Source organism: Rutilus rutilus (assembly GCF_951802725.1).
Source record: "Rutilus rutilus genome assembly, chromosome: 24".
NCBI classification, from domain to species: Eukaryota; Metazoa; Chordata; class Actinopteri; order Cypriniformes; family Leuciscidae; genus Rutilus; species Rutilus rutilus.
The window spans coordinates 27,041,236-27,065,548 of NC_140228.1; the positions used below are offsets into that span (position 1 = coordinate 27,041,236).

At 36.8% G+C, this 24,313-nt stretch overlaps 1 protein-coding gene across 6 annotated transcripts in view; it reads left to right on the plus strand.

Moving 5' to 3' along the window:
- Positions 1-24,313, plus strand: part of nck1b (NCK adaptor protein 1b) — a 66,240-nt gene that overhangs the window by 32,979 nt on the left and 8,948 nt on the right. For 2 of the 6 annotated variants that reach the window (XM_084398753.1, XM_084398754.1), the window contains exons 2-3: positions 5,474-5,525; positions 12,384-12,627. In XM_084398753.1, the coding sequence (XP_084254879.1) occupies positions 12,402-12,627 (226 nt within the window). In that variant the 5' untranslated portion in view covers positions 5,474-5,525; positions 12,384-12,401. Of the gene's footprint in view, positions 1-5,473; positions 5,526-12,383; positions 12,628-13,044; positions 13,247-19,186; positions 19,307-19,785; positions 20,355-22,550; positions 22,711-24,313 lie in introns of those variants that run through there. The other 4 variants (XM_084398757.1, XM_084398755.1, XM_084398756.1 and 1 more) reach the window with 4 other exon arrangements.

Below are 24,313 nucleotides of genomic sequence, written 5' to 3' on the forward strand. Positions count from 1 at the left end.
CAGGAAGACTCGCGCTAATATCGTGCGTCCGCACAAAACAGCATGCCAGAATATAGTTCTCTTTCGAGCTTGAACGAACAATAACACACACAATTATGCCAAAATGTCTTTTTGTCGAGTATCTTCATAACATAAGAGTAGTCTTATGATGAACGTGAAGAGTTGTGACTCGTGAGAGAATGAGGCGCGTGTGAGATCCGCGTCTCTGACAGCAGCGGCTGGTCTTAAAGGGACAGTACACAGTAGCCACTAATTATATCTGTCGCTAAAGTTAATCAAAGAACAAAGGGAACAGAGAAAAACACTCACTGCTCTTGACTAAAGAACTTTTTTTCTTTAGGCTGATTATCATTAATCTGTGTGTGCATTTATTTTCCTTGAGAACCAAGCAAGTTGACTCATGAAACCATTTGTTTATTATATCGCAATCGCAATATTGACCTCTATTATCGCAATATGACATTTTCCCCAAATTGTGCAGCCCTAGCTGTAATGTAAAAATCTTACTCGCACCTAATGTTGTTGAGCTTTTAAAAACACTAATAATTTAATATAACGTTGGAAGAAGAACATTCAGGGAAGGAACGGCGTTCCAGAGGGGAAGCAAACTTTCAGATTTTGACTAAATATTACTAAAACCATTTTTTTTTTGGTGTGGATTAACTTGCTCAGGTTAATTGTCCACCACAAGACTAATAATGTGTGGTAACAAAGTAAATAGGGTCAATTTTGATTTAATGCGGACAGTATTAGGACAGTAATATTGGGTATTTATTGGTTAACAGCCATAAAATGAAAATAATTATCAGATTTTAATATTGTTGCATCCCTAGATATAAAATTGTTCACAACAGTTTAATGGTGAAGTCTAGTTGGTTCAATCATTGCTACTTAGACCATACATTAAAACAAACAAACGAAAAACGGAAAAAAAAAATGTATGGGTTTTGATGAGAAAGTATTAGTCAAATCCAGGGCTGGGCAATAAACTATATCATATTATATCAAGATCATGATAAAGTTGATAACGATGATACGCTCTGGTTTCTCCGGGCTTCCGTCATTGTCAGCATACTCTTTAAGCGGGCAGCATTATTAAATGATATCATGTATATTGATCAACAATTATCGTGATCATGTTTTTTCTTCTTCCATAATGCCCTCAATAGACTATAGGTGTACTGTACAAATAATAGTAGGAAAGTTCCCCTTTAGTGCCTCTTACTGCTTACATCTGTATCTACACGCAACACGCAATATATATATATATATATATATATATATATTATTATTTTATTTTTTCATGACTAGCTGTTCAGTGTGCCCTTTGTTTACAAGCTGTTTTACTGACGTCTTTCCACGGTTGAAACACTGAGCGATTCCATGTCACATGATACGGATTTTCGATAAGTTGTACTCTAGCTTTTAACACACTTTCAGATGCTCATTCATGTTTATTTCGCACGGTAACTGGTATTATTAAGGCGGAAGGGAAGATCATGTGTATTTATGTTTTTGAAGAGACTTTGTTTCATATCAATAGTAACAAAGCACAAAGATTATTGCGATTTATTGGATGGGATGCGCGCTACAATGTTACATTCATTCATCAAATGAAAACAGGATGACTAATCGATTGGGATTTAAGGATCGATATCGGTTCGTAAAAATGAGAATCGATTAAAATCGAGAAATCGATATTTTTTTTTACCCAGCCCTACTAAGAACTTAACATTTGGGTTTGTAAAACTCACACACATGCTGTAAATGAACCTGTGGGACGAACCCAACGCATCTGCGCCAACTCAACGAGTGAAAAGGTTTCTGGGACGGTGGAGTTCAGGGCTGAGAGACAGATGGAGAGGGAGGCTCACTTCAGCTCTCATGACCTCAATCGTGTGACACCAGCCCAGATGCAGATGTTGTGTTGTGCTAGCGCCGTCTCTTCTGTGAAGTGCATCTCTGTAAGCAGCAGTGCTAAAGCTTGAAGAGCACAGATGCCGACGGTTGGAGGTTTCTCGAAGCTAATGTTTGTTCTGTCAGACGGCAGCATAAAGGCGCTGCACTTCTGTGACTTTTGTAGTGATTAACGCAGACAGTGTTCATTTGTAGTGTGCAGAGAGCATTCTGTCATGTTTAGGGTCGCGTTTGGTGACGCATCCTGTTTTCGGTTCATTTACACGCACCAGAGTTCATGTGGAAGCGGACCCAGACTCATCTTTTCAGCGATCGTGGTTGGTGCCACCAAATATTTGAGATGGCAAATGGTTCACATGGCTCATTCACAATTATTCAAATGAACCAAACTAACAGAGCAATCGCACCAGAGTTCGTTTTAATCCAATCAAACATGTCAAGTGTGAACACACACACACACACACACACACACACACACACACACACACACACACACACACACACACACACACACACACACACACACACACACACACACACACACACACACACACACACCCTTCATCTTTTGTCTGGCAAAGTGACAAAGCATTTCTAGTTCTGTCAGTTTTTCTTCGATTTGGTAGAGTACAGAAAATTAATGCATTATATTATATTATATTATATTATATTATATTATATTATATTATATTATATTATATTATATTATATTATAATAAATTATATTACATTACATTACATTACATTATAAAATGAATGCATTATATTATATTAAATTATATTACATATTACATTATATTACATTATATTATAAAATGAATGCATTATATTATATTAAATTATATTATATTATATTACATTATATTATGCAGTATCGTTCCAAAATTTGGGGTTGATATGCAATGTTTTTTAAAAGAAGCCACTTCTGCTCACCAAGACTGCATTTGTGATCAAAAATGCAGTAGAACCAGTAATATTGTGAATTATTATGACAATTTAAATGAACTGTTGTCTATCAGAATAGGTTGTAATATGTAATTTATTCCTGTGATGCAAAGCTGAATTTTCGGCCCGATCCTTCAGTGATCTTGATGATTCTCTGCTCAAGAAACATTTCTGATCATTTTCAGTGTTGAAAACAGTTGTGCTGCTAACAGTGTAAATGTCTTTACTGTCACTTTCGATCAGTTTAATGTGTCCTTGCTGAAAAAAAAATGATTTCTTAAAAAAATGAAAAATAAAACGCCGACCCTTGTATTGAGTTCCTTATTTTTCAGCAGTAACACGAGGAGGTAAAGACGACGACCGTAGGAGCCGGACACATGAGTCATTTCAGAAGAAAGTAGTGATGAAGAGAATGGGGTGTTGAGGAGAACGATGTTAGATGAGCGTGTGATCGGCCTTCACTCGCTGAACTCCAGCTATGCGGAGGGAGTGAACCGGCTTCGTCTGCCAGACTGTCTCTGCACTGTTGTTAACTTTACCTCCCAGCGTTCATTCATCTAATTAGTGAAGCTGCGAGAGGTTTGAAGTTCCTAATACCACATGATAGAGCCCATAACATACATCTAGATTACTTTGCAGCGGAGTTAATCATCAGAGATGTGCATGTTAGAGATGCGTTGGATTGTAGTGTGTTTCTCTGTTTCCGAAAGCTGGCGTGATGCATACGTGACCTGTGCAGCATTTCATAGGCAGTCAGACACTTGATGCATCTAAGATTCTTTGTTCTTGACAAAATCTGAAGCAGCATTGCATGCATCAGTGTCTCTAATTGCACACTTGATGTGGCCTTCGCTTGCACTTATCGGTGATTTCCACTAGATCGAAGGGCGTTTCATTCTCGTAAACACGAAGCTCTTTTATGCCCCCGATCCGGAAGTTATAACAATCAATGCAGTTCATGTTTCACAGCTAAATAGCTCTGCGATGCATTAAGCATTGCAGAATAAACACTATTATTTATTATATTTATATTATAAAACACAATATATGGCTCCTATCAATTAATATCAATTAATTGCACTTAGTGCAACATTGATATTCTTTTGTTTTTGTTTTTTTTTGTTAAAAAACTAGAAAATTTGTTTAGAAATTACTCTTATCAAATCCACTTGTAAACTAGAACACTCAAAATTAGTAATATAATCCACATAATATAATTATAATTCCACTTTGCAGTGGTCTGAAAGTTAAATAAAAATGACACTGTCTCTTATAGTGTGGCATTATAGCCTATAGTTGTATGATTTGTTTTCCGTCTTGTAATACAAACCACTAATTAAACAACAACATGTGGTGCAGTTATTAAAGGTCAAACTGTAAATGTAAATAATATGTAAATACATCTCTTGTCAAAATAGCACTGGGCTGAGAGACTGCGAGCTCATGTTTGAGTGAGATGTTTTACATTATCAGTGTTTGTCCTCTGCATCTCTAACTGTACAGTGAGTTGATTTACTGTAATGACTCTTGGAAATAGGCACCTTACAAATCAAAAACATTTAATATATATACTTTTAAATCAAACTTTGCACAATCTGAATTATAGCATGCATGAATTTGTGAGGTCACAGATATTTACAGTTGCCAATAATTAACCCTTCAGTGTCGATCGATATATCATATTGGCATTTTTAAATGATCAGCATTGGCTGTTATGTTTTTCTGTTTGGGCAATGTTGCGGAGGCAGGACTTTTATTTTGGCGTTGCTTATTTGACGTTATTTTTATGAAATGATTTTGCTCGGTTCAAAAGGCCATATCACCCAGCCATAACTTCCAGGGTTCATTCATTGGAGTAGTGTGATTTTTTTCATGCATTCGGCAGTTAAAAAAGATAAACCCTCGATTTAGGCGGGACCGGACAATTGATGATCACAGGATTAAGACGATATCTACCGGCATGGTCACTTTTTTTTGGTGTATTTCTGATTATTTTACTGAAGTCAGCTTTTTAGTTTGTCAGATATGTCGTCGGGATTATAGATGGAAAGCACAATTTTCCCTTTTTGAATTGTTTTTTTTGTTTTTTTTGTACCCACACGTTTGGTATCCGGTGATGCATTTCAAATGAAACGGCATATCCTGCTTTTGCTGTTTGTGCCCTACTTTTGGATCTGCCTTTTCCCCCACTATTTTCCTGACTCACCCTTGGACAATAGACAATCGCTGGCCATCATTCTAGAGGAAGTGATCTCTTGCTCTGACTGCATGGAGATCATTTGACTATAAACTGTCTCCTTGGCAGTCGTCGAATTGAAGCCCTAAAACAATGGTCATCTTCATCAGTTATTTATTTAGCCAAATGGCACACAATCGCTGGAGAGATGATTGTCTTTGGCGAGTAAACAGAGGCACATTCCCTGCGCACATCTGAGGGTGTTCCCAACAACGCGTGGTACATGCCAGACGCTTCGGACGGGAGATGTAACGCATCGATTTGTATTTTTTTTCAAAGTCATCACAGTCTGTTTCCATTAGTGGTTTCCTTTCTCGTTTTTTGTCTTTGCGAACATGCAGTTTTGTTAAACTTACGATTTTCTGTCTTTTCTAGGTCTGCCTTCGAGCATCTCTACTAAGATATCCACAGCTTTAATGCAGCACAGGTAAACTAACTAGTTGGCACATTTCAACTAACAACATTTATACATGATGTTTTATGTTTAGCATTTGGTTGAACATTTTACGTACCAAATGGAAACTTTGGCAAGACAAACTTTGATTTAATTAAACACTCGGCTAAACACTTGAGAGATTGGTGGATAGTTGCTAAGTTTGCGTAATCAGAATACCAATAATAACCAACTTTAAGCTTAAGTACACGGGGACTCTTATTTTGAAATGTCTTTGCTCTTTCCGGCTGCTCATTTAAGAAGATGAGGCGGGAAAAAATGCACGGTAACACTATTTTACAGTGTCCTTGTTGCATGTGTTACATGTACCTACCGTAGTAATAACAGTAAATTATGCATAATTATATGCAATTAACCCTCAACCAAAACCTAACCCTATAGTAAGTACTTGTAGTTCATTTTAATTACTCAGTACTTAAATACACTATAACAATGTCACCTTAAAATAAAGTGTAACCAAATGCACTCTTGCAACCACCACCTCAACACATTACAATATAAACATCATAAAGTAAGCATTGTCTCTATTCATCTACAGAAGATCATATGCAATCTATTGGCATAATTGTGTTGTGTTTGTCAAAGCTTCTCGATCGCCCCCTGGTGGCTGGACGCAGTATAGCTCACAAAATCCCACCCTCTCCATGTAAACAAGTGGGACATGATCCAAGCTAAACAATCAAATTACACTTTCACATTTTCGAAATATGGTTTCTGTCATTTTAGGTAATGTTTATCACGCTGACGTAAGATCACAAGCGGTGCGACGCGACAAAAGCAAATAGACCCCATTATAATCAGAGACGCTGTCTACACTGGAAAGCGGCGCAATGCGACACGATCCCAGACAGTAAACCTGAATTAATCAATTAGGCCTTTTTAAATCAAAGGTACATAATCAAGCTAGGAGTCTTGGAGTTCTTTTTGATGCCGAGTTAAAGTTTGTTAAGCATATAAATTCGGGAATGTAAGGAATATATAAGGAATATAGCGAAATTTAAACCTTTTTTTGTCTTTTAATGATTTGGAAGTTATGCATGCTTTTATTACGTCCAGATTGGACCATTGTAATTCATCATATGATACTATGGTATTTCTCATGCATCACTTTCACGTCTGTAGTTGGTTCAAAATGCTGCTGCTAGGCTTTTTACCGGGACTAGGAAATATGCGAGTATAACACCTGTACTAGCATCCCTTCATTGGCTTCCAGTCAAATTTAGGATTAAGTAAAAGATGTTATTATTTGTTTTTAAGGGCTTTAAATGGGATGGCACCAAGTTACTAGGGGTGGGAATTGGCAAAAATGTGACGATTCGATAGCATTGCGATATTTGGGCCACGATTCAATATTATTGCGATTCTTAACATATTGCGATACAGCAAGTGTTGCGATTCAATTCTGCGATATATTGCGATTCATGTCCCCCATATTATTCAAAGGCGTTACAAAAAATGACTGCTCCAACTCACTTCAAATGTCACATTTAATTTATCTTCTACACATTAACTGAAGTGCAAAAACTTAGGAGGGTAGTGCAAAAACGTTGTCCTTGAACATTCAGGACACAGGACCTCATTACAGGACAGGACGTAATTATCCTCTGAATAGGAGACCTCTCACATGAATGGTGAGCTCCCAGCACATAACTTAAAATTATTTAAATACAATAGAGTAACATGAAGCAGACATAATAGAGTAACATAAACCTGAGAATAATCACAAATAAGAGTAACTTGAGAAAAATAAACAAAAATATGTACTGCTAGAGTCCAGTCCTGTTGGCTGCGAGGTCATCAACCAAAATTAATTTGGGAATATTGGCATTTTTGTTTAAAAAACAGGAGTTGGTCAACATGCCCACGCTTTCGATTTGAAAGAAGACGAAGCGTCGTGGACAACCGGTTGTGATGGTGAAGCCATTTTCATTTGAATTGCACGACAACAAAGCACCGCAACAAGCGCCACCTTGTGGATGCAATACGCAAATGTATATTATCAGAGTAAACCAATGGAGAAAACCGAAAGTAAAACAGATAATTTTATAATTAAATATTGCAATACTTTGCGCTACTGTATCGATATAATTGCGCGCGCAAAATATCGCGATACTGAACAGAATTGATTTTTTTCCCCAAGTTACATTAGTGAACTTCTTAAGCAACATACGTCCTCTAGCCCTTTAAGATCTGCACAAACGTTTCAGCTAACCATTCCTCGTCTCGACTAAAACCAAAAGGAGACAGGGCCTTCTCTGTGTCAGCTCCTTGTTTATGGAGCAGTTTACCCCAGGGCTTTGACTCCGAACTTCGTTATTCGAATATAATTAGAATATTTAAAAAAAATAATGATATTCGAACGAATATTAGGCATCCTTTAATATTCGAACCTGTTATGGGCATTATTTTTCATAAATGTGTTTGCTTGTAAACGTTGTTTTCAATTCAGATTCCGAGGCTTTTTCACGCCTGGTGAAGTTGTGAATCGCGAGCTCATTAGCAAGGCTGTTATTGGTCATCTGGGCTCCGGCAGGTGACGTTAGCGTCCTGGTTAGCGCCTATTTTGTATACCAAAACAATGGCCGCGCCAACGCCTACAACAATCACGCCTGACGAGGAGTTCAAATCTACACTCCTGACAATTTGAAAAGCAACGTGTGGCGCTACTCTGGGTTACCAAAGAAACAGGGAAAAATCACGAGTAAGGACAAAGTCCATTTTTTAATAAAAAAAAAAAATACAGTAGTGACAGTGTGTTTTTCTTCTGAAAATATCATTGCCTGCCTATTGACATTGACTGATACACTGCCCTCTGGTGGACAGGACATATACAACTTAAGTTTGATACCAATATAGGTCTTACTGAAGGCATTTTAATGGTCAAAATATTATTAATAAATACACGAATAATAAACAAACGAACTTCGAATATGATTTTTGGGCAAAAGTCAAAGCCCTAGTTTACCCCTCCATGTTAGATCTCGTGCCACTCTTGATGCATTTAAATCTCATTTAAAGACTCATCTCTTCTCTCTTGCATTTGATTGTAAGTAATTTTTGTAATTGTTTTATACTTTGTTTTATAATCTTATATGTGCTGGGCTGTATGTAAAGCACTTCGGCCGACGTGTGTGCTATATAAATAAATGTGATTTGATTGATTTGATTGATTGATAAACCGATCCCCAGTTCAATTTCTGACATAACCCAAGCGCTCGCGACATGAAGAACACACAGATTTGCGGCGGGTGATCTGTCGAGTCCAGTGTAGATGGCCTCGAGCTGTTGCGGCGCGGCGCGACACATGATGCTAGACTTTTTTTGTAGTGTAAAACCAAATAGATCATGTGGTCACTGTGTTTCCAAGCTCTTCAACACATGCTTTTCTCGAATATTTTATGCATCTATTAATTTATATGCTTTTGAGGTATAATCTGCATGTCTTAGTTTAGGGCAACGTTGGACAGGATTCGTTTAATGTAATGAAAACATGAGTCCAAAGACCTTTAGAAAGTAGGTCACCTCTGTTGTGGCCTAGAGATGCTCATGAGAAGGTGAACAATGATGTTGATCTCTTCTGACAGCCAGGTTTGCTGTCCTGAGCCCTGTAGGCCAATCAGAAACACTGTGTTCTTGAGAACGCTATACCTGGTCTTGTCCTTTAGGCTCAAAGGTCTTCATGCACTGATTGGTCTTCAGTTCGCTGCTGTTGTTGTTGTTGTAATACAGAATTGTCATTTTAGATCCATCACTTCAAGCTTAGTCATCCAAGTGAACAACAGGATCTCTACAACTTCCAGTTTAACTCCAGATTGTTCCTGGCAAATGTCATTGTTTGTTAGGAAGGAGTTTGGCTGAAGTCTTTGTGTTGGTTATCCAAAGAGCAAGCTGACCTTGAAATGGGACATTGGAAGAGATTTTCGCTTTTGGCTGCAATGACACATTACAGTGCTATGCATAAGTTTAGACACCCATGCTAAAGTTGACTAAAAAGAGGAATAAAAAATCATCTTTTGGAATTTGATCTTAATGCCTTAATTTAATAAATATGGAAAAATCCAACCTTTAAGGACACCAATTTTCTTTGTGAATGAATAATGTATCGTAAATAAATAAATGTTCTTCCTTAAAATACAGGGTGCATAAGTTTGGACAACCCTATGTTAAATTCCCATAGAGGCAGGCAGATTTTTATTTTTAAGTATTTTTTTTAAAAAATTTTTAGGATACTATGCATCCTGATAAAGTTCCCTTGGCCTTTGGAATTAAAATAGCCCCACATCATCACATAGCATTCACCATACCTAGAGATTGGCATGGGGTACTTTCCATAAGATCATCTCTCAATGCAAATCAAACTAGCTATTAGGCTAACTGAAATAAAACCATGTCAATCTCTAGGTATGGTGAAGGCTATGTGATGATGTGGGGCTATTTTAATTCCAAAGGCCAAGGGAACTTTATCAGGATGCATAGTATCCTGGATCCATGAAGTAACTGGCCTTTAAAAATAAAAATCTGCCTGCCTCTATGGGAATTTAACATCGGGGTGTCCAAACTTATGCACCCTGTTTTTTAAGGAAGAACATTTATTTATTTACGATACATTATTCATTCACAAAGAAAATTGGTGTCCTTAAAGGTTGGATTTTTCCTAATTTTTTAAATTAAGGCATTAAGTTCCGTTTCCAAAAGATGATTTTTTTATTCCTCTTTTTAGTCAACTTTAGTATGGGTGTCTAAACTTATGCATAGCACTGTATATGAGGACTGAGCTGGTCGATGACATCACTGTTTTCTACAGGGCGGATGTTTATATATATATATACACTCACCTAAAGGATTATTAGGAACACCTGTTCAATTTCTCATTAATGCAATTATCTAATCAACCAATCACATGGCAGTTGCTTCAATGCATTTAGGGGTGTGGCCCTGGTCAAGACAATCTCCTGAACTCCAAACTGAATGTCAGAATGGGAAAGAAAGGTGATTTAAGCAATTTTGAGCGTGGCATGGTTGTTGGTGCCAGACGGGCCGGTCTGAGTATTTCACAATCTGCTCAGTTACTGGGATTTTCACGCACAACCATTTCTAGGGTTTACAAAGAATGGTGTGAAAAGGGAAAAACATCCAGTATGCGGCAGTCCTGTGGGCGAAAATGCCTTGTTGATGCTAGAGGTCAGAGGAGAATGGGCCGACTGATTCAAGCTGATAGAAGAGCAACTTTGACTGAAATAACCACTCGTTACAACCGAGGTATGCAGCAAAGCATTTGTGAAGCCACAACACGCACAACCTTGAGGCGGATGGGCTACAACAGCAGAAGACCCCACTGGGTACCACTCATCTCCACTACAAATAGGAAAAAGAGGCTACAATTTGCACAAGCTCACCAAAATTGGACAGTTGAAGACTGGGAAAATGTTGCCTGGTCTGATGAGTCTCGATTTCTGTTGAGACATTCAGATGGTAGAGTCAGAATTTGGCGTAAACAGAATGAGAACATGGATCCATCATGCCTTGTTACCACTGTGCAGGCTGGTGGTGGTGGTGTAATGGTGTGGGGGATGTTTTCTTGGCACACTTTAGGCCCCTTAGTGCCAATTGGGCATCGTTTAAATGCCACGGCCTACCTGAGCATTGTTTCTGACCATGTCCATCCCTTTATGACCACCATGTACCCATCCTCTGATGGCTACTTCCAGCAGGATAATGCACCATGTCACAAAGCTCGAATCATTTCAAATTGGTTTCTTGAGCATGACAATGAGTTCACTGTACTAAAATCACAGTCACCAGATCTCAACCCAATAGAGCATCTTTGGGATGTGGTGGAACGGGAGCTTCGTGCCCTGGATGTGCATCCCACAAAACTCCATCAACTGCAAGATGCTATCCTATCAATATGGGCCAACATTTCTAAAGAATGCTTTCAGCACCTTGTTGAATCAATGCCACGTAGAATTAAGGCAGTTCTGAAGGCGAAAGGGGGTCAAACACAGTATTAGTATGGTGTTCCTAATAATCCTTTAGGTGAGTGTGTATATATATATATATATATATATATATATATATATATATATATATATATATATATATATATATATATATATATATATAAATATATATATATATATATATAAATAAACTAAATTAATAACTTTTTTACAACCAAAATGAACCATCACTGAACTTACTTAAGGCGAGACACGGCAGGCAAAAACATCGAATTTTCATTGAGATTTTGGGCTAATTTACTCCTTCAATATGTGTTCTTTCAAGCTGCTATAAAGAAAGCGTTGAAAATATACATTAAGATGTTTATTTTATTACATTTTGTTTACTTGCGGCATTAAGTTTCTCCCGAATTTACCAAGAAGTTAGTATTCCAACGCGAGGGGCAACATGGCGACCGGCATTCGAACCCCTCACCCGTATGTACTTTCAATGGCAGATTATAAACTTACGAGAATTACTTGAAAGAAGTATATATACATTAATGAGCACATATATTTTTGAAAGAACTAAGTGTTTTTTGCTAAGAATCAACTAAAAAAATAACACAGTGCAGCTTTAAGCTGGATTATGACGCTGTTTTCATCTAGATCTGCTGTACAGCAGAAACAAACTGTTGCATTATTTTCCTGTTATCTCTGTAAATCTGCTTTGAAAACAATCTGTATTGTAGAAATCGCTGTATAAATAAAGGTGACTTGACTTGACTTAAACCTATTCTTAAATACCAGAACATTTTCATCATTGTTTTCACTTGCTAAATAAAGTCTTGTTCCACTATGTAACCTCAATTCAATTATCATCTTTCCTCAGTGTTGAAACAAATCCAAGATGACGGAAGAGGTGATTGTCATCGCCAAGTTTGATTACATGGCCCAGCAGGACCAGGAGCTGGACATCAAGAAGAACGAGCGTCTCTGGCTCCTGGACGACTCCAAGTCCTGGTGGCGCGTACGAAACGCCACCAACAAGACGGGCTTCGTGCCTTCCAACTACGTCGAGCGGAAGAACAGTGCCAGGAAAGCCTCAATCGTCAAGAACCTCAAAGACACTTTAGGTACAGCCGCAACTACTGCTTTACTCCGAATTGACTTGCTTAAAACCCACATGACGTGTGCATTGAATCTTCAAGGAATTATTCAGCAGAATACTGGCTACTGTTTTTAATTCAAGAAAAGCGGCCCTAAATGTGGCCCATGTGACTTGTTCAATGTTTTCTGAAGCAATGTGATGGCTTTTGTGTGAGGGACAGACACACATTTATGTTATTATACATTGAAAATCTCTCAATTAAATCTGGCAATAACTTTGGTTGCATACACGAGTGCTTAAAATCTAATGCGAGTGAGTCAAGATGGCACAGTTTTAGTTTTCACTGTTGTGTGAGGAACCAAACAGTGTGCTAACAGATATTTGAGCTCACTTCTGCTTATAAAGAGGTCCGTATATATCTGTTTCTAATTGAGTAATCTGTGTGGTTCAGCATGTAGAGCAAATTCGTTGTCATTTCCTGAGGAGTCTTGCTTTTGACCACAACAATGTTTAGTGCTTAGATACACAGGAAGATACAGTATTGCAGTTAGAAGCCTGAAATAACTGCGTTCGTTTTAGAAACCTCCTGCGTTCAGCTGCTCGCTATAGCTCCCAGAACCCCACACCTTCAGTCAGTTACACAGGTAGAGTAACGTGTCTTGTACTTCACATTTCTGTTGTTTCAAACTCTGAGCGAAACACGATTGATGTTGCATTGACCGACGTCAAAGAAAGAAAGCTAATCTTTTAAGCCGAGACCAGTTTTCTCTTGAATCTACTTGTTTGCGTAGATCCGATTTGCAACATTGTGTTCGGTTTATCGTCAAATCCATTAAGTTGAGCATAAATGCCGTGAAACTTGTAGAGAACGTGTACGGGTTTTATTTAAATTCTGTGCATAAAGTTAATGGAGCATAAAGATTTATTTTGCGTTGTTTTCACTGAAATTAAAAACATCCCACCCAAAAATCCTTTTTTTTTTTTTTTGATCTAAAAATCTATATTTGTTAAATATGTAATTTAGATGAATTTGTTATTTGAGTTGTAAAGTTTTATACATCATGGCTGTTTTATTTTACAGTAAGTAATTGTCATTAGATTCTCAATACATTTAATAAATTCTGTACAATAATATATATTTATTTATTTAGTCACAAAACTCCTCTACAAATAGAAGTGGTGCATTTTTGTAAGAAATAAAACAAAAATTGGGTCTCACCTAATATGAAGTGTCTTTATCTACATTTGAACTAATAATTTTGATAAAATGCACTTATTGTGTAATGTGTACATGTTTTTACATCGTACTTCTATTAGAAAACCTGCATGTAATTACTTCTATAATTATATCTATATTAAGACTTACATATAGTGTGAGCAAAAGTATTCTAGCTTTTACAAACGGCTTAAATTTTTGTATACAAAATGTTTTTTGTTTTTTTATATATATTGGTGTGAATAGGATGTTTTCATGAGATTGAAATATATCTAGTGATATCAAGTGTAATGGAAGTAGCAGCTGATCTTTTCTTCCTTATCGGAGTTAAATGTATTTTTGAAAAATAATAAAATGTAGGCCGTGGACTTGGTCCTATTCGCCATTGATTGGATGGAGGCCGATCGGAGTACGAGCTTGCAGTCGATTGTAAGAAAGAAGTCTGTCGTTTCACTGGAAGATCAAGTTATGATATTTATTTTAATAAGAAATTATGAGTTTAAAAATACAAAATTAAATGTATGCACTGATTAATCACTTGCAATAAGATCAGCAAACACGCATTTAGAAAATAGAAAGGGTGAGTTTTGGATCCATGCCGACTTTAAGGACATCTTTTGCATTCAGAGGGTTTGAGATGTTGGTGAGGGAAGTGTTTGCGACACTGGAATGTGAGGCGTAGTGTCGAGAGATAAGCGAGACAAAGAGAAACGGAGGAGATCGAAAGATTAGCTCATCATGTTCCTGTCCAGACTAGCGCACATGTTTAGCACAACTGAAGACCTCCTGGACCCCTCAGAAACACACTTCAGGACGGTCTCCTTCACAGTGGAGGTTCTGATCCTGTAGTGTGTGTGTGTGTGTGTGTGATATCAGTGATAAATAGGACACCAGCCCATCCTACTGTAATGTTATACTTCAGTTTCTAACAGAATATCTGTTTTAGTGTGTGTGTGCGTGTACCTGATACATATCCATGTTATATATCCATATATTGAATTGAAACTTATTGCAAGTTTGTGAATCAGTATTGTGAAAATAAAATCGAATAATTGAAAAATTATTCAAAATATTTTTGCATAACTAGGTTTAGTTAAGTAAGCCAAGCCATAGAAGCTATCATGTTTTGGAAAGAAAAGAAATATATGCATGTATATTATGTATATATGTATTATATATACATATATACATATACATATTCATTCATACATGCATACATGTATGTATATATATAGATACATACGTACATATAGTACATGCATACATACATACATACGTTTGATACATGCATACATACTTATAATACATACATACGTATAATACATACATACATGCATACTTATAATACATACATTATACGTATACAAAATACATACATATGTATAATACATATACACATACAATGTATACAGAAATAAATACATATACCCAAATTATATCTATGTGTGTGTGTGTGCATGCTTATAGACATTTTTAAACGTGTGTGTGTGTGTGTATCTGTTAACATGATTACAAATAAAAGCATGCAATTATATAGGCTATTAAATAGAAATTTTCTAAGCATCCTTTCAAAGCGACAGTTTCTACTCGTGAATATTTGCTGTGACGAGTCCTGGGAACTGCAGCCGCACGCCGGTTAGACGCATGTTTGCTCTCAAATCTAATCTTCAAGCCGGTGTAGTGCTGAAGCGTCAGTGGTGTCTGGCTGAGCTGGGTCTGTGCTGTCGGACACAGGAGCAGGGGTTTGTGTCTGGCCTCGAGCTGTACAGTGGAGGCTTTGTGTGCGCTGATGGCAATCTCTCCACCACTGTCTTTGCGGCCGTTTTGAAAATCCTCATTCACACAGTCTCTCTTCTTGAGTCTGCTTTCTCTTGGTGTTGAGGTTGTTTATCTGTTGTGTTTTATGTTCTGCATGTGTCCTCACCTTTATGTGCTCTTCCTCCTCAGCCTTGTGTAGTGCACAGATTTCCTGCCAGATTATGTCTGCTTGCACACCATAAAGTCTGACAAAAACCACAATTTTCTCAGATTCTTCTGCAAAATGTTGCCCTTTTTTTTAAATGAAACTTTCCCACATTCAGGGCGGCAAGATATTGGAAAAAACTATATTTAGATTTTTTTTGGTGATATGTATTGCTATATGAATACAATTTCACTAGATGACTTAAATAGCTCTATTCAGAAAGAATGAATAAGGGCTGCATAATATATCGAAATATATAAATATATACAAATGTATATATCGCGATATACATATCGCAACAGCTTGCAATAACTGGGGTCATGAACTAAAGACAAAGAGAAAATCTCTCACTGCTCTCGGCTGAATGACTTTTGTAGATTTAATAAGAATCAGGATATATTTAATTCATACAGTGTTTTATTTTTACATTTGATGATTCAGTTTCTGTTGAAAACACTGCTGTTCACTTTCAGAAGCTGTAGGGATGTTTTCTCGTCACAAAAAGAATGTGAAACACGTCGGTTATATAATTTTGTATTTATTTTTAAGATAATTTAAGTTTATTTTACACACTTTAAGCATTATCGTATCGCATATCGCATTATTTTATGAGTTATCGCATATCGCGTTTTTCTTCAGTTTCGTGCAGCCCTAGAATAAATCATTCTAGAACGATTGGGGTGATTTTGTAGGAGAGTGAATGTGCATAGAAAATAATAACAAACAAGTTAAAAGCGTAGATAAATACAAGAGAACAGTATTCAGCTAGAAAAATTTAATAACCAAAAGATTTCAACCAAAATTAAACCAAAAGTAAATTTCGTGACCCGTGCTAATTACGAGCTACAGACAAAACAAGTAAAACAATTCAATTTTGGTCGAATTTGAGGTTTTCACATAAATGAGTTCATTAAGCTCTCGACTAGCGATCACAGTGCTCTAAATAGCAATTAAACATTTAAAAGTATCCATGAAAAATGTGTTTTTCTGGACAACCGTCTCTTCCTCTCAGCACAAGTGCGGATCTTTTTAAAGCGCATCATTCCAACTTTGTGTCTGAATATATACAGTACCAGTCAAAAGTTTGGAAACATTACTATTTTTAATGTTTTTGAAAGAAGTCTCTTATGCTCATCAAGCCTGCAGTAAAAACAAACAAAAAAAAAACAGTAATATTATGAAATATTATTACAATTTCAAATAATGGTTCTCTTTTTTAATATACTTTAAAATGTAATTTATTTTTGTGATGCAAAGCTGAATTTTCATCAGCAAGTACTCCAGTCTTTGGTGTCTTATGATCCTTCAGAAATCATTCTAATATGCTGATTTATGATCAATGTTGGAAACAGTTGTGCTGCTTAATATTTTTTTTATAACCTGAGATACTTTTTTCAGGATTATTTGATGAATAAAAAGTTAAAAAGAACTGTATTTATTTAGAATAGAAATCTTTTGTAACAATATACACTACCGTTCAAAAGTTTGGGAACAATAGCTATTTTTTTTTAAAGAAATTAGTACTTTAATTCAACAAGGATGCGTTAAATTGATAAAAGGTGATGGTAACGATTTATATTGTTAGAAATGTTTTTTTATTTTGAATAAATTCTGTTTTCCAAAAAAAAAAATATATTAAACAGCACAACTGTTTCCATCATTGATAATAACTGAGTATCAAATCAGCATATTAGAATGATTTCTGAAGGATCATAAGACACCAAAGACTGGAGTACTTGCTGATGAAAATTCAGCTCTGCATCACAAAAATAAATTACATTTTAAAATATATTAAAAAAGAGAACCATTATTTTAAATTGTAATAATATTTCATAATATTACTGTGTTTTTTTTTTTTTAACTGCAGGCTTGATGAGCATAAGAGACTTCTTTCAAAAACATTAAAAATAGTAATGTTTCCAAACTTTTGACTGGTACTGTATACTATAATATATTTTGTCTGGATATACAGGCTGTCTGTTTCATTAATATTATTCAAACAATTGTGGTGTCATGGGGGAAAAAAAGTTGAATATATATTTTTCCTATAGATATTTGGTTTTGTGTGCCACATTTGTTGTTATTACCAGATATTTTAAGGTTATGTAGATTTTAAGGTATGTTTGCTTGGTGATTTTGTTTTGGATCCTTAAGAAAACTTTAACTTTAACTTTGCTGACTTTATGGACTTCTAATAGGTGTAGCTCATTAATTTATTTTTAGTCTGATTCCAACAAATCATACATCCCTTTGAAGGTTTTTTAATAGAGAATGTGAAAATAACAATAACTCATTTTTGAAAATATGCTCATTGCGACTCATTTTGCCAGCAAGGGTCACACATAATTAATCTACAAAAGTTATTTTCTCTTTGTGTTTTGTTGATTGATTAACATAAATGACACTTTAAGACCTAATGCACGGATCCCATATAATGATGTGCATCGGTTTTCTTTCTCCACTGTTTAGGATCACATAAGCGGCTGTGTTTACGAGGATGCTCTCCATGTATGTGTCCAATCGAGCATAACAAGACCAGAAGGGGAACTGAATTTGGTTTTTGCTTTTATCTCGTTTGATTGTTTAAAATGACAGGACTTAATAAACTCTTGCAAATTATAAACTTTGCAATTAATCTGCAAATCACGCGTGTTTTGAACCGTGGGTCCTGGTCCATACGGATCAACTACGATTACATCACACATCCTACCATCATGTGACTATGGCGGATGCGGACCGTGCAATGTCAATGTTGAAACGATATATTGTGCAGCCAAGTGTTGATTAAAAAACCAATGCATGAAGCTTTTTGTTTTGTTTAAAAGCTGAGGCTCTGTTCTTTCTTTTGACATATTGTTTGTTAATATTCATACAACAGAAAAATCTGCGGGCCACGAAAGTTTTGTGGAAATGATCAAAAAAGCTGATGCTGGCTGAGGGCAACTTTTAAAAAGCTGGAGGGGAAAGAGTTGATTTTAATGTTTATGCAACATTGCAACTTTAAGTCTTTTTAATGCTGTTATCAGATGGTTATACCATTTTATATAATATAGTACTTTGTTCTATTTTCATGGTAGGCTACTTCAAAGAATAATAACATGTCCAAACATGCTGCGTTCTTGATTTAGTGTGAACAGACCGGTTGTTCACGACTCTTTCTGTGAAAACTTGCTTCTGTCAATGAATATGAATCCTTTGAGGCTGCAAAAACATGAAGAAAAAAAATTAAATAATAGGTATATATATATATTTTGTTTTTAGAAACAAACTTGCTAGTCCCCAAATGCGCCATGAGTGAGCTATGTGTGTGGGTGGGGGGACAGACTAGTCCTCCTAAAGGAGCAATGGGTTCTGATTGGTTGACGCTGGTCACATGGTCCTGCCGCCTGGCTGTGGTGTAGGCAGTGGGTTGTTCACTGGCGGGAGGGTGTTTCACAGGGAATAGCAGCACAGCTGCAGAGGGAAGAGCCCAGTTGCCGGGATAGCCCAAAATGGATATGGCTAACCTCTTCAAACACTTCTTCCGTGAGTTTTGCCACCTTTTCTCTCCTCTTTATTATATCACCAGTCTAGAAAGTTGACACTGCTGAAAGTTGTGGCTTGGACTTTTTGCTTGTGTGTTGTTTGAGTTTGCATTGAGACATTCTTAGTTGTGGGATTAGGGAAGTTTGAAAGGCTTTTCCCCCTCTGAGCTGAGCTGGGTGCGAGTTTGTCAGTAACCCCCACTCTCTCTCTCTCTCTCTCTCACACACACACACACACACACACACACACACACACACACACACACACACACACACACACACTTACTTACTTACTTACTTTATTTATTCATTTTTTATTTATTTCTATGTCATTGGAAAGCAACTATGAGCGAACACAAGTTTGTTAGGAAATGTCTCCTTTTTTCCCCCTCGTTCTCTGTGTGTTAGTCGAGCAGCTGGGCGGGCAGTTCTCTGAAAAGCCTGTAATTGCACTTCACACACACACACACACACACACACACACACACACACACACACACACACACACACACACACACACACACACACGCACGCACACACACACTGCAATCAACAGTGTAAAGAACCTCCACTCCTCTTTGTGCACTTAAACTCTCCTGTTACACTCAACCGGAATTTTCTTTCCCAGCCCGATCCTCCTTTAATCAGGTTCAGCTTTTGAAGCACACTGGCTCTTGTTGGTCCAGCACGATGATGTTTTCCTGAGGTCTGCTGTCGTGGGGGTTTCCTCGTGCCAGTGGGCCGTAGTTGGGCGACGTCAGCTCTCCGGTGAAACACTGAAAGCATTGTGTCATCTGGAGCTGATTGATGAAGCTCATATCTCTTCTGGGAGAACTGCAACTGCTGCTGGAATATATTCTTCCTTTCTTCGGCCACTGGATCAGTCATGTGTTCACAGTTCCCCTCATGTTCCTCTTTCTGTAGCTGTGCAGTTTAGTGTCCATCTAGGCTTCTTAATTCAAGCACCGAACGGATACTGGGTTGTTGAGATGTGTTAACAGATGCCGAAGGATCGTAGGACATGATGTGGTCGTGTTTGAAGTGTTTGGGTATGTAATTGTGCTTGAGAAATAAGTATCTTAAAGGGATTGATAGGTTGAAATTTTTGTATTTAGTACTTCAACACATGTGACCCATACCATATTGGTTATCAGCTATTATTAGAGATTTTTACGTTTATTGGTTGTATAGTACTGTTCAAAAGTTTGGGTCGTAAAAATGTTTTTTGGAAAATCTCTTACGCTCACTAAGTCTTCATTTAATTGATAAATACAGTAAACCAATAATATTGTGAAAATAAATATGCTGATTTTGTGTACCAGAAACATTTCTTATTATTGTGAATGTTGAAAACAGTTGTGTTGCTGATTTTTTTAGTTTTGGGGAACCGCGATACATTTTTTGTCAGGATTCTTTGAACAGAAAGAAACTTCAAAAACTTTTGTAACATTTATAAATATTTTACTTTACTGTTACTAAAAACTTACTGACCCTAAACATTTGAATGTGTATGTTAAACAGTGTTGGATATTGAATAATGCATGCTCATATCCTCTATTTTTACATTTAAATGACCTTTGTCAGCGTGTAAAAACTGCAAAACACTGCAAAAAATGTTGTTCTTAGTATTTTTGTCTTGTTTCCAGTCCAAACATCAAAAAAATAAATAAAAAAAATCAAGATGCATTTACTAAAGTAGTAACATGCCATGAGATATTAAATCTTGTTTTTTTGTTTGTTTTTGCTTAAAGCAAGATATCTTAACTTACGGCATTTTACTATTTTAGTAAATGCATCTTGATTTTAAGAATTTTTAGATGTTTGGACTGGAAACGAGACATAAATACTTAGTAAGAAAAGCATTTTTTTGCAGTTCACGCGCTTAAAGTTAATCTTTAAAACCATTAATTTAATAGCAAAGCTCATAATATATACATTTTTCATACTGTACATTTATAATGCTGTGATGTCTAAATTCCATTGTAGAATTTTTAAACAATTGATTTCAGTTTTTATTGTTAGGGTTAGGGTTAGGGTTAGCCATAACATGAAAATGATTATTGGCTTAGTGGTTTCAGCAGATTATTGATATCAGTTCAGGTTGTGAAGTGAAGCAGAAAAAACTCCAGATCTAGAGACATCTTTTTTAAAAGTTGAACTTATGTTACGTTTTTAGCCGACACGTCATATGCAAAGGACACAAGGCACGAGCGCAACTGTCAAACACATCCGTCTAGCACGCGTTTACATCGAAAAACAATGGAAAAGCTGCACAGTGGAATAGAAAAATCACGTTCTGTGTGAACAACCCCTTAAAGGGAAAGTTCACCCAAAAAAATAATTCACTCACCCTCAAGTTGTTCCAAACCTGTGCGAGATTCTTTCTTCTTATGAACACAAAAGAAGATATTTCAAAGAATATGGATAATCGAACAGTTGAAGGTAGCCATTGATTTCCATAGTAGGGAAAAAAATACTATTGAAGTCAACTGTGGTTAACAACATTCTTCAGTGAGTGAGTAAATGACGACAAAACTTTCATTTTTGGGTGAACTATCCCTTTAATGCTTAGTTAATGACATGCGACTATAGTATAAACGGGGTTTAGAGGATAGGGCTGTCATGATTTATAGATTTTCACTACACTTACCATGGCCAAAATACATTTTGGAAAGAAAATATTTCATCTTTGAAGTTAAATTCATAGGCTTTTTAACTTTGTTTTTTTTTTTTGGTTAATGAATCGCATTAAAAATATGAGTGTAGGGGGAGGCATAGAGAGAGAGAATCGACAGCTCTAGTTGGCGCTAAACCCGACGTAAACCTAGACGTGTCTTCATGTGACGTATGTGGATGTGTGTGTAAACACAAATGTTGCATGGAAAAGAGCAGCTTGGAACTTCTTCGAAATATCTCCTTTTGTGTTGCACGGAAGAAAGAAAGTGATGCGAGTTTGGAGTGAAATAATTGTCCCTTACATCAGTCTGTCCTGTGAGGTGGTCTTAGCTTTCGGCAGTTTCTCGACTCTCCGCCTCACCCTTTCTCTCTTTTCCTGTGGTTCAGCCTTCGCTCGTAGCGGAAGTGGTTTAATTTGAGACAGATTCTCCTCAGATCTTTGGAGCCTGTGAGGGGAGGAAGTGAGGAAACCGGGTTGTTGATTCACTGCAGCGTCAGCCCATCCGTCTGTTTTCCTCCACTTCCCACTCCGACACTTTGTTATAAAGCCAGTCAACTCTTCCCTCTCTGATGGAAAGCACCACAAGATAACGTCGCTTCGTGAGAAGGACAAACGCTCGAGCTTGAACTGAAATGCGAGTGCCTCTCACACAAGACGAGGGCCGGAAGTGCTGATGGCTTTCTGGAGTGTTCCTGACTAAAACACACATCAGGCTCGGCTGGTTCTGCGTACGTGGATGAGCGGTGACCCCCGTTTGACTCTCTCTCTCTCTCTCTCTCTCTCTCTCTCTCTCTCTCTCTCTCGACAGACCCGCGCTAGCCAAACAAGCACAGATGTGTGACGGAGGCTGTTTATACCAGCTCGTCATCACAGTACGTGCACCAGAACTGAGAAGGGGGAATGTCACAAAGAGTTTCACCCCAAAATCAAAAGGAATTAACACAGTATAGTCTGTTATTTGTATATACTGGGAAAAAGTGTTTTCACTACAGTAATGCAGTATTGAAGACCATATGAATCATAAAATGTACATTTTATATGACATTAAATACAACCCTTAGCAAATCTATAAATTAATACTGTACATTACAACATTATGCAACACCTAGCATCTTAAATTATGGATTTTAGACTAAATAATCTCAATCTGTTTTACAATGTTACGGTTGTTTTTCCCATTTATTGTGTTTAAAACTTATTAATTCAATTTTATTATTATATATTGTATTTTGGGATTAAATATCTATATTATATTTTTTGTTGTGAAATTTAACGTTGATTTCTAGATCAGTCTTTTGCAATAGCTCAGTTTTTTAGGCTGTTGTTGAGCATCTTGCGTGCTTCATTTAGGGAAATGAAAATTATTTTTTGAGGTCTGTTCTTTGCAGATAGTTTTTGTTTTATTCGTGCATCGATCGAGCCTGTGATGTGCACAGACAGCCTTGAGCTTCTGTGGTTTACAGTCACTGTCACTGGAGGCCTTTTGATGTCTTGCCTTTTTTGAGTTGAAAGAACGTCTCGTTTTCCGCTCGGCTTCGAGTCCAGCGTTTTAGATTAGAAGTATTAAGTGATTTTCTTTCCTGTTTTCACAGTTTTGCTTGTACCTCCCTCATTCATACTCTTGGGTACGTTGTCATAAGAATATTTTGTGATTATTTACACAGTATCTCTCTATTTTTGCAGGCAACTATACAACAGCTGTTACTGTACGCGGACTGTACAATGACAAGTATTCTTGAAGTGCCTTGAAGCAGCTTGTAAACACAATGGTGTATGAATATGATAATGGTGTCTCATTCAGTACCATGGTATACATTTAAATATTTAACATCTGATACAATCTCATTTCTATGGTACTCCCACAGTTTATGTTTGTCCATTTGACAAGGGTTTGTTTTCCACACTTTCATAGCATCTATTTACTTCACCTTTTCATGGCTGTAGGTTGCTTTTAAATGGAGTACAGCCCTATATCGGAGAACAATAGGATGAACTCACCAGAGGAAACAACTAATCCAAGTTGCACTCAGAGGAAAGAAGGGAAGGGAAGTGGATGTAGTCTGTTGGGCGGGTGGAATAGTAGCTTTATATGAATCACACTCTGCTGTGTTTTTACATGTTGAAATGGTTGCCAGTTAGTTGCAGATGGCAGATTTAGCTTAAACTTGAAACTTTTACAAGTAATATTAGAGAGGAAAATAAAAACACATCGATATATGCACGTTGAGTTATGGCCGTGTGTGTGTAGCATCCTCTGTAGGTATCCAGGAACATTCCTTATCCTGTATTCAGGAAACACACCATGCCTCCATACAATGTGTTTTGTTCTAT